This window comes from Rhinolophus sinicus, linkage group LG01, assembly GCF_036562045.2.
Source record: "Rhinolophus sinicus isolate RSC01 linkage group LG01, ASM3656204v1, whole genome shotgun sequence".
Lineage (NCBI taxonomy): Eukaryota > Metazoa > Chordata > Mammalia > Chiroptera > Rhinolophidae > Rhinolophus > Rhinolophus sinicus.
The window spans coordinates 44,331,823-44,351,959 of NC_133751.1; the positions used below are offsets into that span (position 1 = coordinate 44,331,823).

The 20,137-nt window shown below is 33.3% G+C and overlaps 1 protein-coding gene across 6 annotated transcripts in view; it reads left to right on the top strand.

The window, feature by feature from the left end:
• The window catches only part of MFN1 (mitofusin 1), a 30,724-nt gene extending 11,015 nt beyond the window's left edge, over positions 1-19,709 (top strand). For all 6 annotated transcript variants that reach the window (XM_019751911.2, XM_019751942.2, XM_019751953.2 and 3 more), the window contains exons 8-18: positions 1,872-2,025; positions 2,141-2,208; positions 7,539-7,660; positions 9,031-9,157; positions 9,327-9,431; positions 9,735-9,837; positions 9,977-10,206; positions 12,269-12,421; positions 13,255-13,451; positions 15,269-15,403; positions 17,315-19,709. In XM_019751911.2, coding sequence (XP_019607470.1) covers positions 1,872-2,025; positions 2,141-2,208; positions 7,539-7,660; positions 9,031-9,157; positions 9,327-9,431; positions 9,735-9,837; positions 9,977-10,206; positions 12,269-12,421; positions 13,255-13,451; positions 15,269-15,403; positions 17,315-17,396 — 1,476 coding nt within the window. In that variant the 3' untranslated portion in view covers positions 17,397-19,709. The remainder of the gene's footprint in view (positions 1-1,871; positions 2,026-2,140; positions 2,209-7,538; positions 7,661-9,030; positions 9,158-9,326; positions 9,432-9,734; positions 9,838-9,976; positions 10,207-12,268; positions 12,422-13,254; positions 13,452-15,268; positions 15,404-17,314) is intronic.
• Positions 19,710-20,137: the final 428 nt, after the last annotated feature.

Here is a 20,137-nt window from a genome sequence, read left to right on the forward strand (position 1 = left end):
GATTTATTTGTACTGTTAGTGATGTGCATATGGGTGATTTTCCTGTATTTAGTTATTAGGAATTATGGTGCTATCACTATTCTTACATGTCTTTTGGTGACCATAGGAATGTATTTCTGTCAGATATATATACCAGTATTCTCAGTACGAGGGGTTGGACAGCTTTAACCCCAGGGAATACTTGGCCATGTCTGAAGATGTTTTTGTTGTCACTACTGGGGGAATGTGCTACTGGCATCTAGTGGGTAGAGGCCAGAGAAATGGTAAACATCCTATATCACAGAACAGCCCGTCCCCCAATGATTTATCTGACTCAATATCAATAATGCAGAGATCAGTAATCTATAGGTATATATCTAGAATTGCTAGATTGCAGGTTAAGGATATGCTGTTTTCGTAAACAGCCCAAGAATTTTCTAAAGTGCTTGAACCAGTTTATATTCCCACCAGCTGATTGAAAGTTTCAGGTGATTTATATCCTCGCCAACACTTGGTATTATTGTTTTTTATATTAATCATACTGGTGACTTTAGAAACTTCTTTTTAAAAAGAATAGAATATCTGGCATTTGGTCTATAAATAATGTTAGCTTGGTACTACTTTTATGATTTTAATAGTAGTATCTGTTTATTGTAAAAAAAAATTTAGAAAATGCATTAAAAAATTAAAATTCACACTATCCCATCACTGTTCACATGTTAGATTATTTGCTTTCATTGTTCCCCCCACACTCAAAATTAGAATTTTGCTTACTATGAAGCTTTATATCTTGCTATTATTAACTCTTGTTTTATAATCATACCCTTTCAAATTGGGGTCTCATTTAGCCATCAGATAATTAGGAAGTGTCACCCATAAATGGTTCTTCCCCATTCTTATTTTGCTTAATTGTATTAAGTGTTAACATAGAGATTTCTTTTTTTTTTTTTTAATTTTATTTTATTAAATTTATTGGGGTGACAATTGTTAGTAAAATTACATAGATTTCAGGTGTACAATTCTGTATTACATCATCTATAAATCCCATTGTGTGTTCATCACTCAGAGTCAGTTCTCCTTCCATCACCATATATTCGATCTCCCTTACCCTCATCTCCCACCCCCCACCCCACACCCCCCTTACCCTCTGGCAACCACTAAACTATTATCTGTGTCTATAAGTTTACATAGAGATTTCTTATCATGCCCTAATGCTAAAGGCGAGTACTAAACCCTAACTAATTTTAACCCTAATTTTAATACCCATGTGCTCATCTTAAACCTAACATTGCACCTCTAATCCCTGGCTAGTGCATTCTCCCCAACTTTAATTTCAGTGTTTTAAAGAAGAGAAATATATTATTTATGTCCTGATTTCAAAATAAAAATAGCTTCATTGTAGAAAATTTGGAAAATAAAAGCATAAAGATATAAAAATGCGACCCATTTTTGTGGGTGTTGCTTGCATACCACCTATTAACTTACATAAATACACACACACACACATACACACACACACACACACACACTTCATTTCTTTGTTGTTATATAATTATGTACGTCCTTAATACAGAATTAGCAACCTCTTCCCATGCCATTAAGTCCTAATATTTGTCTACAATATGTTTTATGACTGTAGTATTTTTGGTCCATAAGAATTTTAAATTAAGTGTTCAAAGAAGAATCACTACTTTAAGTTAAGAGACAGGTTTTCTGTCAGCAAGTATCAAAGTTTTTATATTTGAATTATAATTAGGATTTGTTAAGTATATGGGAGCTATTGTTATGATATCACTGTAAATGGAGTTTAGTGTAGGCCTGGAGTTTAGCTGTCTGTTGTAATTATATTTGTTTAACTATTAAAATTCTTTTAATATCCTGTTTTTCTCTAGGTACGCAGACAGCACATGGAAAGATGCCTACATTTCTTGGTGGAAGAGCTCAAAGTTGTGGATCGTTTAGAAGCACGGAATCGTATCTTCTTTATTTCTGCAAAGGAAGTTCTTAATGCTAGAATGCACAAAGCACAGGGGATGCCAGAAGGTGGTATGTATTTATTAAACATTTCCTTTTGACACACAAGTGTAGGTTATAAAAACGGCTAGAAATCCTACTTTGCTATATTATACTAGGTTTTTAAATCTTCACCTAACTATTACAGGTGGGGCACTTGCAGAAGGATTTCAGTCAAGATTACAAGAGTTTCAGAATTTTGAACAAATCTTTGAGGTAGGGATTTTGTGAATGTATTGGCTAATGTAAAACCCTAGCATTGGTTGGAGAGTGATCATAATGTTCTATTTTCACTATTTATCTTTGTCAATAACTTTACTGTTATTTAGTGTAGTTACTGACACAGCAAGTGAAGCAAGGAAAGTTTGAAGAAAGGAAGTCCCTGCAAAATGGATGATCCGTAAGAATTGAGAATTAAAGATTGTAATTTCTTTCTTAATCATTTTCCTTACGTATTTGTATTTAAATGAGAAGTTACTTTCTAATATTGCTTGTGTTTTGCATTGAGGGAAGTTCTATATGTAATTTGGGGCAAGACTAAACAAATGTAATGGCTGTTGGGTTGGAATAGAGCAAAGTGAAGATTATCTTTTTTTCTTTTGTACCATAGTATTTATAGAGAGAAACATAACATAGTTAATGTCATTTGACAAAAGTTTATTACATTTCTAAAACTGTTGTTACCTGTTACTCTCCACATTTTATGCCAAATGTCCTGAACACATGAGTGAATACAAAAATAACTAAGAAACAGGTCCTGTACTTTAGGGATCTGGTAGGAATTACTGAGGCATAGGAATAGCTAATGTTTGTGAAGCATTGGGGAGGGAGGATACTTCTTTATGTTTTGATATAGGTGTTTTATTTAAAGACATTAAAACTCATCCTTCATTTGACTGGAAAGTTTTTCAGATGTTAAAAGACATCTGAATTCTTACTTAGCCTTATTTAATCTAGGTCTGCTTAGATTGCATATCCTCTTCTCACCCACAAGTGAACACAAAGATTGCAGACCTGAAAAAACTTCCACCTATAATTATTCTTCCTTATAAACAGTAACTGCTTTAATAGTAAGGACATGAATGTTGAATGTACTAGGCAGAATTTTTTAAAATTAAACATTTGTTCACTATCCCCTGTCTTTAATTTGGTGAGAGGCAGAAAGATTGTTAGGTAGGTGAAGACAAAGTGTTTAAGAAAGAAAATCCACTACCAGCTATCTTGGTAAGATCTCTAATTATTTAGAGGCAGATGTTCTCTCTAGCTAGGCTATAGGATACATGAAGTCCCAGTTACTCAAAGATCATTTTGTTTATTTTCTTTCCCTTTTGTTTTGACAAGGGATTTAATTCTCTCCTCTCTCTCATCAGTTATTTCATCCATGGGGAAAATATTGGGGAAAGGATCTATTGTTCTGTTTCCTTTGTCTTTCCTTACTTACTGACCTTTTCTTCCTTCTTTTCCTTCTTTTCTCCCTCCCCTTCCCTTCCCTCACTTTCTCTTTCCCTCCCTGTTTGCCATTGATTTCTCCTACCAAATAATAATACTATTTTGTTATACCCTTCTTCATATTGGTTCCTGGTGCAGCTTTTTCTTTCCCAGAATATCTCCTTGAAGAGGTAGGAATGAAAAGAATAAACTACGTGCCTGTGGAGCACTGGTTCCCAAACCTGGCTGGTCTTGGAAAACCCATGAGGTGCTTTAGAGATCTGCAGATTCCTGACCTGTGCCAGGGACAGATGCAGTTGGGCTACGATGGACCTAGGAATCTGTACATATTCAAAGCTTTCCAAGTGATTGCAGTAATCAGGCAGACTTAGGAACTATTCTTTTTAATGTTTGTAGAAGAGAATTGGCAGTTTACTTTTTTTATTGTCAACGTTCATTTTGGGAATCTAAAAGTTATATATGGAAAAAAACTTTATGAGCAAGAGCTTTTAAATAAACTCATAGAGAATGTCAGGATTTAGAATTTGGAACTTTTAATTGAAACTATTATAGATCTAAGATGAGAGTCAGCTAAAATTATTTGAATTTACCTAAAGAAATAATCAGCTAGGCCAAAAGTTCTGTCTGAATGTCCAAAGCATTTTCAGTGGAATTGCTTTTTGTTGTTTAAGGAAGAATTTAGGGCTATGAATTTGTCTTTGAATGTAGCTTTGGACGTATTTCGTGGGTTTTAGTATCTAGCTTAGTTTTCATTGTTTATTTTTAATTGTAGTTTTGGAATTGCCCATTCCAGTAGTTCAAATTCAGGTGTTTTGATCCTTTTCATCCAACTTTTGGTTATTTCTTGAACTTTTTGTATTGTGATCACAGAATACGGACTTTATACACATTTTCTTTTCATTTTTAGAATTCTCTTTTTTTGTAGTCTCATAAAATGATTTTTGCGAAAATAAAAACTATACCAAGTTCATTATTATCAAACAGTCTGATTTTTGCCGTGGGCTTCTTTAAGAATCATTTGTTCAAAAGAATTAAATATTAATGAACAGAATAGAGTACAAAGTCCAAAGCTTGGAAATTAAATCAAGTAAAATCAATCAAGAAAATCAACATTAATATGTTTTCTTGTTGTTTTCAACCTGTATGTGGACAGGTATATATTCTAAAGGCCATTTACAAATGTAAATTTCTTTGCTCAAATGTTTGGCCATTAACTATTTTTAATAGTTTTGGTTATGTGATGGAAAAGAGATATAAAGTAACTCTTTGGTAATATATCAGTGAGTTTGTTGTAAAGAACATTCCTGGGACAGCTGGTAAAGTTTGAAAATGAACTCTGTTAGGTTGATAGTATTATCCCAGTGATAAATGTTCTCAATACAGTGATTGGTTCTTGGTTCTGTAGGCACATGTCCCCGTTCTTAGGAGACACATGTTAATATATTTAGTAGTAAGGTGGTGGCAGCTGCAATGAACTGTCAAATTGTTTAGCGGGAATATGTATACATATATATGTAAAAATATAGGTATATCTTTATGTATAGACATACCTATCTGAATGGAGCATCAGAGAAGGAAAGGTAAACAAATGAGGCTGAATATTAACATTTGGTATATTTACTTGAAAGGTATATTATATATTGGTGTTCTTTCTTGTACTTCTTCATTTTAAAATATTTCAAAATAATAAGTTAAGAGTGGTGGATGTTATTGAGTTATCAAAGAGCCTTAACAACTTTGTTTTGTTTTAATTACACATAAATATTAATATTTACATATGTGTAGCTATGTATGATTAATTACTAGCTGGCTTCTTTAGATGTTAAACTTCTCCATGGAAAGTTAGAGTTCCTGATAAAATAAGTCTGGGAACTGCTGCACAGTATATATATTCCCCATGGAGATTCATAAACATATTAGTCTATTGAGGGCTCAGAAATAATTAAATAATGAAACTTTAAATTAGCATTTCCTGTGCTTATTTCAGAATAGAGTATTTCTTTTGCAGGTTGACTCTTGATTTTTTCTGATCAGTGAGAACATCATTGTGGGATACTTTTTAATTAGAAGAATATTGTGTGTTTTCTTCTTTATACTTATCATTGTATATTTTTGAATCAATGAGTAACATATTGCCTAATAACTTTTGGAGATCTTTTCTTTTCTGTCTAGTCTAGCTCTAATACTGTGCTGTTATCTACAAATTCGGGGTCTTCATTGCTGATATCTAGATCTGCTTCATCGAGGAACATAGAATTTCTTTTAACCTTTTTTTTTTTCTTTAAAATATTTTTATGCGTTATAGTTTTTGTGGAGATTAATTTGGCAATTTATGAGATACAGATATTTAAAATAAAACTTAAGTTTTGTTTTGGTTGTTAAAAAACCTGCAGTTTACACTTTAAATGTTTAATGTTATGTAGATCTTGGTTTTTGCTTTGGCATGTGCAGAACAGAAATGCTGTAACTTCCCACTACTAGTTTCCTCATGATTAGTGATATACAGTGCTGAATGAATGAGCTTACCCACAAGCAAAAGTGAGACTATACAATGGAAGGAAGTAATAGTCTCTGAGTTAAGTCTTTATAAGCTGTTAACTAAATGACTTACCCTCATGTGCTCTATAGCTACAGAAATGAATTTGTTTTGTGTTCTACACCTCAAAAAAAAAAAAAAAAATGCTGAAGAGGGCAGCTACAATGGCAAAAAGATTTTAAAAGTCTTTTCTATTTTAGGGAAGTGAACAGATGATCATTTTAGAGATTGTAGAGACATGAAGGCTAAGCATAGGTTATAAATAGTATATTGAATGAATATGTAACATACAGATTTCAAGATAATAAATACAGGACTAGAATACTAAGTGAATACCTTTTAAAATCTGTAAGCTATTTAATGAAGGATAGTAATTAGTTTAGGAAGTAATGACTACAACTTTGTACTACTGATATATAAAAAGAGGTTCAAGAAGATGAATTCAAAGAAATATTGGAGTTGGGGTATACCCCAAATTTTAAACAGTTTATCATAGAAAATAAACATGGCCTCTTAACAAAACATCTGTTATAGTTACTGATGTTGTGACCCAGGTGAACATTTCTTGATTGTTCAAAGACCTGATAGTATCCCTCTGTCAACATTTGTAGTTGTTTTCAAATGTGATGTCAGTACAGAGTTTCACTTTCTGTGAAGTAAAACTGAAAGGCTGATTTTAATTTAATAATTTTGTAAACATTCAATGATGAATTACCATAAATATTTTAAATAACATGTAGCTTGCACATATATAGAAATTGAAACCAAAATTTCGCAAAATAAACATCCATCACTATATGTGATGCATTCTGATACATTCTCTTCTATTTAAAAAAAGCACTGGTCATGAAATTCTAATTGTTTTGTATGAGTATTAACAGATTGTGAGTTGCATTTATCTTGAAAGTGAAACAAATGAGATAGGGTATCATTGGGACCTGTAGGCACACACAAACCAATGCCAGTAACAGGATTATCTTTGAAATAGCTGTAGTTATATTTCTATCAGCAAAGTAATACGTAGGTTATTTGTTGTTAAAGAATAGTTTTCAAATTGTTCAAGTTTTAATCTGTAAAAGTCCTTTTTAATAACCTATGTGAATCATATCATTCAACTAATTTTTTTTAATATGATAGAATTCTGTAATTCAGTAAAGAGCTTTGTTAGGTTATCTATTGCAAATATGAGAAAAATCAAGATAGATTAGAAGTAGATTAAATGCGATACAAATAAAATTAATTCTAAAGGAAAAACCTTTTTTAACATTGAAAATAGTATCCTATTTATTTATTTTTTAAAATAAATACAGTAAAAAAACCATTGCACATTACTGTGTGAAATTACACAAAGATTTGGACTTGCTGTTTTAAAGCCCTTTTTACTTTTGAATCTTTGTAATTTCTTTAACGTTTGTAATTTTAAGTTGTGTTTATCATGCATTTATTTTCTATCCTTATTTCTGTTTTGGTTAAAGTTATAAACAGCAAGTTTTTGTGTTTAAATTCCTAAAAATGTTGGGGTGGAATTACAGTAATGTGTTATGGCTTGGGCCCCTCGCAGGAGTGTATCTCGCAGTCAGCAGTGAAAACAAAGTTTGAACAGCACACTATCAGAGCTAAACAGATACTAGATACTGTGAAAAACATAATGGATTCAATAAACGTGGCAGCAGCAGAGAAAAGGTATGAATACATTTTATTGCAAAATAAAAATGTAATTTTTTGTGTGTCAATATGAATTCCTTAGACTAAGGTTTTAAGTTGTTATAAATACTTTTCCTACTAAAATCAGCCTTGTGGGTGTAACTGGTGCCCACTTGCATGTTTTTAAGTGAAGAAACTGTAAATATTATTCTACAGCCTTGCATACATCATTTACATTCCCTGGATCTTGGTATTGTCCTGTATGAGTTGTGGTTTTAAAATGTTTGGTGGCTTTAAAATATCTTTAAAGCAGAGGAAGAACCATTTCTTCAGGCTGAATTTCTTGAAGAAGTCCAAAACAGGTGACCCTCTTTTTTACATTCAACCCATGAGTCATCTTTTATAAATTCATACATTGATAACCTTGAAATCACTCTTTTATGCCAATGTGGTTTTTATCAGCTGGTAAAACAAACAGAGTGATTTTACCTGCCAGCTGGAAAGTCAGTTTGGTAAGCACTACCCTGTATATCATACTGTACTGCACCATTTTATTCATTTATTACTTTATAAAGGTGAAAATGAATATATGAAAGTGTCAACACTTTTGAAGAAAAGGGTAGTTCTCACAACCTTGGTACACTTGAAAGAAAGACCAGGATGTTATTAGATGTGACAAACATAATGATGTTAAGCCTCAGTTGAACCTTTTAGCAGAACTTAAACCAATCAAAAGAAAGATATGAAACATTAAAGATTAAGTCCAAGATGACATTTAATTGTGAATTTTAAATGTATTTGATAATGCTGGAAACAAAACTCCATTCATATCTAAATCTGTTGCCTAATTGCAACACTTTTGCAAGAATGTTATCTACAAAATTCAAGAATTTCTAGCTTATAAAACAAAACAGAATCCCGTCTGACCTCAGCCCCTTATGCATTATTTCTGTATAATGAGATTGTGTTGCCATTTATGTCCTTTTCAGCTCAATTGCTTTATTACAGTAGCCAAAGTGAGTATTTGGTCTGCTGGATTGAGCTTCTTAATTTTTAAAAATACAGGACATTGAACTAAACATGGCACAAAGAAGATGTGATTTGAGGATGGTTTGTATAATCATAATGTCTTGGGAGTTCAGTTCATGTCTATGAAGTGTTTGGAAACTTAGAGTCCTCATTAATCCTTTGTGGGATTCAGGTGCCACATGAGCGAGAAAGTAGTTCATGTCCAACCAGCTATAAAACATAAGTAAAATATTATTTGAATCCTTTTTGATGTTGAAATAGGAGTTTTTTTCCTTGTATAATGCTAACAGATGGTTCGATACATAATTAAGTGCCCTTGTTTAATTGTTTTGGGATTTTTAATATACCCTGAATATTAATTACTCTTCATACTATAATAGGGTTTATTCAATGGAAGAGAGGGAAGATCAAATTGACAGACTGGACTTTATCCGAAACCAAATGAACCTTTTAACACTGGATGTTAAGAAAAAAATCAAGGCGGTTACAGAGGAGGTGGCAAACAAGGTGGGTAACAGTACCTTTATGATTAAAACTGGGAATGGAAATATTTTTGATGATGCTAAAAACGTTATCCCTGTTGCTTTAAAGGACTGTTTTAAGTTTTTTCAGTTTGATTTTTTTGAGTGGTTGATAATCTTGTTTCATATTTTTACTTTTGATTTTCATATTTCAGGTTTCATGTGCAATGACAGATGAAATTTGTCGACTCTCTGTTTTGGTTGATGAATTTTGTTCTGAGTTTCATCCTACTCCAAGTGTACTGAAAGTATATAAAAATGTAAGAAAGTTAAATTGTAGTTAAAAGTTTTTCAGGTAGTTTCCTTACCTTGTTCTATACTCTTATATAGTGGTTTGTCCATTTTAGTGTCTTTATGGCCATCAGTATGTGACTGAACTGTTAATATCACCTGTGCACTCTTATAATAAATGGAAACTATTTTGTATATAAAGTGCACAGAAAAGTTATCTTCTTAGGATAAGAATAAGATCATTTTAGTGCTTACTACATGTTTAGAGTTTTATAAAATCTGCTTATATTGTGAAAGAGAAAAATAATGTAGACATTTACTGTTTTTAACAGGAGTTAAATAAGCACATAGAAGATGGTATGGGAAGAAATTTGGCTGATCGGTGCACCAATGAAGTCAACACTTCAATGCTTCAGTCCCAGCAAGAAATTATTGGTAATATATCGACAAGTTCATGTGTAGTTTTTTTCTTTATTTTGTTGGTAAAGGATTCATTTTCCTTTAGGTGTTTTATAAAGTGTAGAACATTATTTATTGTTTCTTAAAGTAAATGTCATAATTTTGTTCTTTCTAGAAAATTTGAAGCCATTACTTCCAGCTGGTGTACAGAATAAACTACACACACTGATTCCTTGCAAGAAATTTGATCTAAGCTATGACCTAAATTGCCACAAGTTATGTTCAGATTTTCAAGAGGATATTGTATTTCGTTTTTCCTTGGGCTGGTCTTCCCTTGTTCAGCGTTTCTTGGGCCCTACGAATGCTCAGAGGGTGCTTCTAGGATTATCAGAGCCTATCTTTCAGGTATGGTTTTTTTTTGGTTTTTTTGTTTGTTTAAAGTAGGCTTTTTATCAGGTGTTTATTGCTGTACTACTACACAGGTATGTGTCTTTGATTCTACCAGTTGAGATTCTCCTTTTTCATTTTGCTTATGTGATTTTTCTCTAATCGAACTAGTTGTGTCAAATTTGCATATTTGTGAGTTAGTATCTGTCACAGAGCCATTTCTGAATTAGGTATACTATGCATAAGGGAAAGCCAATTCCAAAAGTTTTTGTCCTGTACTGTTTCAGGTCATTCATCATTCATTTTTGAAACTTTTTTTATTTTCTTCAAAGTTTTTGCTTTCAGATTTAAAATAAATTGGAATGAATATAAATGTTTTTAAAAACTTTTTTGAATTTATCAATTAATTTTTTAGAAAATTTATGGAGTTGTAAAACCATCACCACAATCCAGTTTTAGAACATTACTATTAACCCCAGAAGATATTTTGTGCCCCTTTGCAGTCCGTCATTATTCCCACCTCCAGCCCTACTGCTAATCAGCTTTCTGTAGCCATCATTTTGCCCTTTCTGAATGTTGCCTATAAAAGGAATGAAAAAAATGTGTCCTTTTTTTGACTGGCTTATTTCACTTGGCATAATGTTTTCAAGGTTCATCATTGTACACAAGTGTTGTAGCCTATATTAGTACTTCATTCCTTTTAAAAAAAATTTTGTTTTTTTAATTGGGGATTATTGGGGGACAGTGTGTTTCTCCAGGGCCCATCAGCTCCAAGTTGTTGTCTTTCAGTCTAGTTGTAGAGGGCACAGCTCAGCTCCAAGTCCAGTCACCATTTTCAATCTTAGTTGCAGGGGGCACAGCCCACCATTCCATGCGGGAATTGAACCAGCAACCTTGTTGTTAGGAGCTCGCACTCTAACCAACTGAGCCATCCGGTCGTCCCCCTAGAAGCTCAGGGGCAGCTCATTGTCTTCAAGCTAGTTGTGGAGGGCACAGCCCACTGGCCCATGTGGGAACCAAATCGGCAACCCTGTTGTTAAGAGCTTGCGCTCTAACCAACTGAGCCATCCAGCTGCCCCAGTACTTTGTTCCTTTTTATATTGAATAATATTTCATTCCTGAATAATATTCCATTATACATATCACACATTTTGTTTATCCGTGCATCAGTTGATGGACATTTGAGTTGTTTGTACTTTTTGATTATGAAAAATGATGTACAGTTTTTTGTGTGGACATCTGTTTTCATTGTCTTGAGTACTTACTTAGGAATGAAATTGCTGGACCATTTGGCAAATCCATGTTTCACTTTCTGAAGAACTGCCAAACTGTTTTCCAAAGTAGCTGCACTACTTTACATTCCTACCAGCAATGTATTAAGGTTCTGTTTCTCAACATGCTCATTTAGACTTGTTATTGTCTGTCTTTTTTATTCTGTTGGATGTGAAGTGTTACCTCATTGTAGTTTTGATTGTATTTCCCTAATGACTAATGATTTTGAACATCTTTTCTTGTGCTTTTAGCTATCCATGTATCTTGTTTTATGAAACATCTATTCAAATCATTTGCCCAAGTTTTAGTTGGGTTATTTGGCTTCTTACTGACTTGTAGTTCTTTATATATTCTAGGTAAAAGTCCTTTATCAGGTATATGGTTTCAAAATATGTTTTTATAGTCTGTGGTTTGTCTTTTAATTTTCTTATGATGTATTTTTTAAGTGTGAAACTTTAATTGTGAAGTCCAATTTTATTTTAAAGGATTGTGTCTCTGGTGAAAACATTTTTTAAATACAGTTTTAATGTAAGAGTTGAGGGCCTACTGTTACAGATAGACTCATTATATACTATGAAAATTCATTATTCTTGACGATATTGATATAGAAAATAATTTGTCATAGAAAATAAGTTTCAGACCATTTCTATTTTCTTCCTATGTTTATGGTAAATTCATTAATTGGAGTCTTTCTTTTCATTGATTTACTACTATAATTTTAAAAGAAATGGAACAGAATTTTATAAATGTAACTATTGCATTTGTATTTGTTTAATTGTAATGATTATTTTTTTCCCAATCCTATTAGCTCCCCAGATCTTTAGCTTCTACTCCTACTGCTCCTACCAATCCAGCAACGCCAGATAATGCATCACAGGAAGAACTCATGATTACATTAATAACAGGATTAGCTTCTCTTACATCTCGAACGTCTATGGGCATCATCGTTGTTGGAGGAGTGGTAAGAAGCAATACTTTTTAGTATAATGGAAATTGAAATTTTTGCAGAGCTGTCTGCTAGATCACAAAGAGAAAGGTATATTTATTTCTATTTACAGGATCTGTAAAATAACATGCAAAGTTGTAGGTTAAAATTAGTGAATGAAGAAGTTTCACAAGCTTAGTCTTAAATTTTTAAAAAATGTTTATTTTTAAATTGAAATATAATTGACATAACGTATTATTATGTATCATTAGGTGTACAAACTAATGATTTAATAAAAATATGTGTGTTGTGAAATAATTACAACATACATTTTTAAAAAATACATCTTTAGGAAAGAAACACCAACTAGCTGGTCCTTAATGCTTTCTATTTCCCATCACAACACATAAAGAAATGATATTTGTACATGGAGTTACAAGAGTGATCCAGGTTTCTTATGTAGCATTCTCAGAATGCCAAAGGGATCTGCCTTAAAGTATTGATGATTACAAAGTAGTTCTTACATATTCAATTTTCATATCATTAACAGTGTATACTTACATGTTTTGGTTTTTGAAACCTCTGATCGAAAAGAAATTAACCTCCCTTTGTGAGAAACATTGAATTAACTTACCAAATGTCTGGCATGTTACAAAAGTTCTTGCCTGATATTTATGTGCTGTTTCCTTTTTTAGCTTGTTTGATTTCTGATTACTTCAGATTTTCATAGAGAAGGAAGATACGTTTTTTAAAAATGGAACTGACTCAAAGATCTGTAGGGAACTGATGAGTTTTCTAAAATGCCTTTTAGTACAATCTCCCTGGTAGTGTTTTTCTTTCTCGAAGTATGTTGCAAATTTATCTTACAGATTTGGAAAACTGTAGGCTGGAAACTTATATCGGTTTCATTAAGTATGTATGGAGCTTTGTATCTTTACGAAAGGCTGAGCTGGACCACCCGTGCTAAGGAGAGAGCCTTTAAACAACAGTTTGTGAACTACGCAACTGAAAAACTGCAGATGATTGTTAGCTTCACGAGTGCAAACTGCAGCCATCAAGTACAACAGTAAGTTGAACGCTTCGTATTTGGTTTAAAAAAAAAAAAAAAAAAAAGGTTTATTGAAGTATGACATACATGCAGAAAATGTACAGATAAGAGAATAGCTCAAAAGTATACCACAATATGAACACATTTTGTTATTATAATAAATACCTGGGTCCACTGAGTGTCTTCTTTCATGTATCTTAAATATTTGTTTCATTGATTTAGTAAAAATATGTAGACCTCCAGTTAAATCAATGCATAATATTCTGTATTTGGATGCTACTGAGAGGTGAATTAAAAAGTTCTCTGAGCTAAAGGCAATTGCAATTTAATAGAAGAAATAATGTAAATATTTATAATAAAATGTGAAATGTGATAAGGAATATGATAACCTCATAATATGAGACTCTAGAATCAGATCATAAAGGATAGTGGATCAATAAAGGTTTCCTAAAGGAGTAGTAGAATGTGCAGAATAGCATGGTCTAGGCAGAGAAAACCGCTCAAACAGAAAGCAAGAAGGTAGGGGAAAAGGAATGTGTTGAGAAACATGAGAGAATTTCAGTGAGAGCTGCTGTACATAAGAGGGTACATTTGAGTATAAACCTAACACTAGGACAGGGGTTGGCTAATTAGGACTCCTGGGAGTGATATCATTAATATTTAGCTCTAGAACAAATAACTTTGCAATGGTGTGTGTATTGAATGGTTTAGATTAAGGAGACAAGAATTTGCAGGGAGATTATACTGTTTCAGACACAACATGAAAGCCTGTTCTAACATAGAGCTTATAGAGAATGGAAACAATGAGGGCATGGATTTGAGACCACTGATTTAGTTCATTCATTTATTCATCTACCAAAAATTTATTGAGCTATTTTATATAATTTTAGTATTAAGGAAGATCTTTCATCTAAGGAAGATACCTGGACCTCCAGCAGAAAGCAGCTGAGGTTCACATATGTAGAAACAACATTAATGAAATTCTCCATTCATCTGATCATCAAATATTTGTTAATTGCCTACCATGTGACAAAAACTATGTTCGACGTATGGGAAATAAAAAGTTAAAGATAATTTGATCCTTTTCTTTAGAGGACTTCACACTCTAATGGAGGCAACCTGAACTAATTACTCAGTTAAAATAATACTGATAAAATATTAATTTAATAAAATATTAAAATAATGAAAGATGCTTCATTTGTCTAATATTGGTAGTTGGTGGGATGTGGCGAGAAGGGAGAGGAAAAAGACCAGGGCAAAGATGAAGATGCATAGGAGAATAGTTGCAGAGAAAGATGAGAAAGTTGTTTAATCATAGTCCAGAGATAGATTATCTACCAGGCATGCTCCCAGTTGCAAAATATAAACATAACGTTTGGCAATGCTAACATATTAAACCTAGTATACAAAATAAATGTAACCTATTGGTTCTAGAAATATGGTTAAATGTTGCCATAATTTAAAGTATTTTTGTCTACGTCATAGGAGTTTGTGAAATTTTTATGGGTAGGAGACAAGAATAAGGCTTCTGAAGAAATATACCCATCTTTTGCCTTTTTATAGCTTATTCATATTCACAACCATATATCAGAGGTAATATCACCTGTTGAGCATTGTCTTGAGGCCAGATGAAGTTAAGCCCACAGTCATTAAGCTCACAAGTGCCATACCCTCCCCGTACCATTCTTAGCACCTTGTTCTTATTCTTTGATACCTTATGTTTTAAATGTTTTTTACCGTGTGATCTCCTTTTTGTAAGCTTTAAATGAAAGCCTATTCATTTTAAAGGACATAAGGACATTCATGACTGCTGATAAAATATTTTTTATTTTAAGGGAAATGGCAACCACTTTTGCTCGCCTGTGCCAACAAGTTGATATTACACAAAAACATCTAGAAGAAGAAATTGCTAGATTTTCCAAAGAGATAGATGAATTGGAGGAAATACAAAACAATTCAAAGCTTTTAAGGTATTTGAACCATTTTTTCTCAATATGAATATTTTCTGATAAAGTCACTAGTGCATTTGTGTTAAAACTTTTAGCTTTCTGTGTTGGTTTAAATTATAATTTTCTGTATTTAATTCCATAGTTTTGCAATTTCAATGAAGGCTAATTTCAACAAGAAAAAACATCAAAGTAAATGGAATTTTTTAGATCTAAATTTACAACTCTTAAGCTATGTTTAGTCCCTTTTGAAAGCATAAGTTCTGCAATTCAAAGTACAAGTTTTTACTCATGTGTATCTAAGACCCATGACTTCCATTCTCATTGGGGATTATTGAATATACTTAAATTTGAAACAACAAAAGTAAATAAAGTATCCTATTATAATGTAGAATTCTGGTTTAATGTAATTTATCATGGACTCTTTGGGGTATAAATAAATTATGCTTTTGGGGACAAGATCAGAAGTACACATGGTCTGTATTTCTTGGCAGTTTTTTTTTTTTAATTTATTGGGGTGACAATTGTTAAAAATTACATAGATTTCAGGTGTACAATTCTGTATTACATCATCTATAAATCCCATTGTGTGTTTGCCACCCAGAGTCAGTTCTCCTTCCATCACCATATATTTGATCCCCCTTACCCTCATCTCCCACCCCCTACCCCCTTTACCCTCTGGTAACTACTAATCTATTGTATGTGTCTATGAATTTTTGTTTCTCATTTGTTTGTCTTGGCAGTTCTTAACTGTCAGCTTTATTAACCCATTTGCTGGCTCATGAGTCTGGGAGAATCCTTAAGCATCATTTAATCCCTGCTGCTATTTACCAGAGCACATGCTACATACAAACCCCCATATAAGAGCAGATTGCATTGTCTGCAAATTGGAGAGACTGTCCTTGTAACCTGAATTTGGGGACATATTTAAAACACTGTGGTAGTATCTCTCTAGGGTTTCTTAATCTGATCAGCACTCACATTCTCATTGAACCTCAGTTTCAGAATCTCTCGAGATGACCCAGCCTCTTTTCACACACCACAAACATACCCAAGTGAATTTCAAGTACTCCATTGCTCTTTTAAGTTAGATCATTCCAAATACAGCCTTTGAAATTTGGTGAAACTACATCCAGTAGAAGTTATTTTGTTAACCTAGGTAGGTTTTTAAATGTGTTTCATCTTGTTATAGTAAAACATAAATGATAACAGATTATTGGCACTTATGTAGCTCTCTGATTTGGGCAGGACTGAGTTGATAAGTATGAATATTTTTGATCTGCAAATTGACCTTTTTCTAACAGGAAAATTTTCAATAACAAATTCCATAATATTTGCAATCTCAACTGTTACTAGCTAAGGCTCAGCCATTCAGATAGAATTTAAATTACCTAGTACTTCAGGAGACTTGCCTGAAGAAATATACAGTGAAGTTCATATGTACATTTAACTTACATGACCTCGAGCATATGCACTCAACAAAACAAGCCCAAGGAAAAAAGAGAGGGAGAAGCTCATTCAAGTATGTGTGTGTGTCCTGGCAGTTTGAGAATGGGACACACAAATCTGTGTTCTCTGTCAGTTTTGGTTCCTTTTTTCCTCTTTTTATGGGCATTTGTCTGCATCAAGTATGATTCTAGTATTGTATGTGACTTAGGCTGTAAGTCCCATGTTAAGGTGATAGGTCTGACTCCACTGCCTCCTACGCTTTTCATTCTTTTGTGTCCTGGACGTTGGAATCTGTGTTTACTGAAAAGCTATAGTAGCACATATAATAAATACTCTAAAAAGGGGTTGTTAATAGTTTAATCTGAGTTCAGATAAATGTTTACAGCAGCTACCTAGTGGTTTTTTATTTTTAAGATTGGGTGGAATGCATTTTTTTCTCATTGACCTTTATAATTAGATGGTTTTGTTCTTTTTTTTTTTAATTAGAAATAAAGCCGTTCAACTTAAAAGTCAGCTGGAGAATTTTACTAAACAGTTTCTACATTCAAGCAATGAAGAAGAATCTTAACCATAGAGATGGCTTTGGTGATCATCATAGGAGAAAATGGAACTTGGATAATTTGGGGCAGTTATTTTCATGAAATGACTTTAAATATGAATTGTGCTCACTGTACCTAAATAGCAAATTCTTGTGTAGATTCTGGTAATGATCTATCTCAGGGTGTTTGCATTTCTGAGGAGTGTTACGTCTCTTTAGTTTAAATTTTGGGTAAAGAAAAGGCTAAATTGTTGGATGTGTTAAAATAATGAATTAGTTAAAAGCAGCAGAACCAACTATGTGACCCCTGAGGGGTGGGGCCTTGCTCTTAATTAGGGCTTTCTTCGTTTCTGATTCTGAAAAACTCTGCTTCCTGGCATCCAGGAGTTAGAGGTACTCCTTTCATCTTCTTTCTCAAAACTAATTTTTGACGTCTAATGGGAATAGTCACTTTTTTGTTTTATAAACTGCACTGTGTGCTCTAACCAGCAGGAGGGAATGTGGAATGTTCTTGTGTGTATTATTTATGCAACTTACAGTCACTTGCTATTTTGGCAAGTATATGTAAGCCACTAATATGCTGTTTTTACTCCTTTTATTCCCATTAAAACCGATGTAAAGCAGTATAAAGTTATTCTAAATAGTGTCTACTAAAAGTATGTGGGTCTAAATAGCTTCCTGATATGTTTCTCAAGAAACATTTTCAGCTTTAGCTGTGACGACAGTAAAGAAAGCTTCCTATCTCAGTATTAGGAGTCAAGTTTGAAGTGATAAAAAAAAGCCAAAGATAAGGGAGGTCTGAGTTTTGGGTGGTTACAGTCGTGTACAGACTCTGTTCTTAAGGTATTTGCTGAGCACACTGCTGGATTCCCCTCACACCCTCACCCCGGTGGGTTTACTTTTAATTGTATGAATTTGCCAGGGCACTGTTAAAAATTGTCATTGTATTTTTTAGCTTAATGAAATGTTTATGGATTCAAGTATTGTGTCTTTGTGTTGAAAACTAATTGAAACTTAATGTGGAAACATTAGAAAATGACATTCTAGGGCTTTGCTATGCAAAATGTAATCTTGAGGACCGCCCAGTCTGCATCACCTACCGTGTTTCCCCGAAAATAAGATCGGGTCTTATATTAATTTTTGCTCCAAAAGACGCATTAGGGCGTATTTTTCAGGGGATGTCTTATTTTTTCATATACAAAAATCTGCATTTATCCAAATACCTGTACAGTCAGGTCATCTTTTTTCTGGAACATCGTAACGTGCTAAATGCATCCATCTGGCTGATGATCTTAACTGGGGTTTATTTTCGGGGCAGGTTTTATTTTCAGGGAAACACGGTACGTAATTGCTAGAAATGCACAATCACAGAGGACACAGTGCATTTGGCCAAGTGTTTTCATGCTTCTTTTCCATGGAGGGATAGCATTTCAGGCTCTTTTCTTCTTTTAATACTCAGTACTTCCTTTTCTGTGCCTTCAAGGCTCCTGGATGCTGTTCTGTCTTTTCACAGCAGGTGCAACACACTTTTTCAGGATATTTTAAGTAGAATATAACACTATTAAGAACATAAAAGCCTTTCAAAAATATATTTTTATGCCAGTCAGATACTAGGATGCAGTGTCAAATAAATATTAATTTATAGCTGTTGTTGCTTTATAACCAAAAGATGGTACAAGCCACCAAGTGGGATCACGTAACACCTGCAATATGAAACTGATGCCTAAAACTGCTTACTGCTAATTTAGGTTCCAAGTTCAGGGCCTTAACCTTTATACAAAGTATTTGAACTTAACAGCATAATGGTTTGGTCTCACCTCATTAGCATACTTAAGTGGTTCTCAAAGTTTGGTCCCTGGATCAACAGTAAACTTTTAAGAAATGCACATTGTTGGGTCCCACCGCAAACCAACTGAATCAAACACTAGGTTTGGGGACCAGGAATCGATATTGTAACAAGTCCTCTGGGTCATCCTGATGCATGCTAAAGTTCGTGAACTACTGGAATTGTGGTCCCGGTATAGTAAATTTGTAGTAAGTTTTCCATCACTAGTTTGAATGACGTTCCACCTGGTCAAGTTTGAAAATGTATGAATGTTGGAAATGGAACACTAAAATAATGAAACCCAACCTTTATGCCTAGAAGTAAGTGTACCTATGGCCAAGCCCGTGAATTCTACAGAAATTATGTAATTTACAGCTGATGTAGTTCAGAGTTATTGTTCACTATGTGTGTTTGCAGGATTATTTATAAACTTTGTATAACCTCAAACTTTTTACAAAACTACATTTTTTATAAGTATGCAAGCTTGCAAGGTGAAAATAAAACCTGTTTGCCTGATAGTTGACAAATGTAGCATTTATACTGGCATTTAGTGAGTTTTAATTTTTATGGGAGGTGTATAAGCTACCTTGGGTAGACTGGCTCATCATCTTTTGATTTTATTAAATCATTTAGTACACCTGGCCTAGTGTTGAAAGTTTTACTCATTCATCCTCCCACAAGGTTGTGGTGATGAAAGTAAAAACTTTTAATCAATAGTATAAGCAATAGAATTGTTTATTTAAAAATTACACAGAAGGAAACTAAATTATCCTAAGGGAGCTCCAGGGAAAGAATGACTTAATTTTGCCTTGTAATGAAAATCTGTGGCCCTTGAAGAGTAAGCTAACATAGTACTTCAAGTACAAGTCAGAAGCATTCCAATCTCTGCTCTGGTATCCCAGGGCCAATGTTTAGATAAAGAAATCAGGCTGAGCATGAAATATTA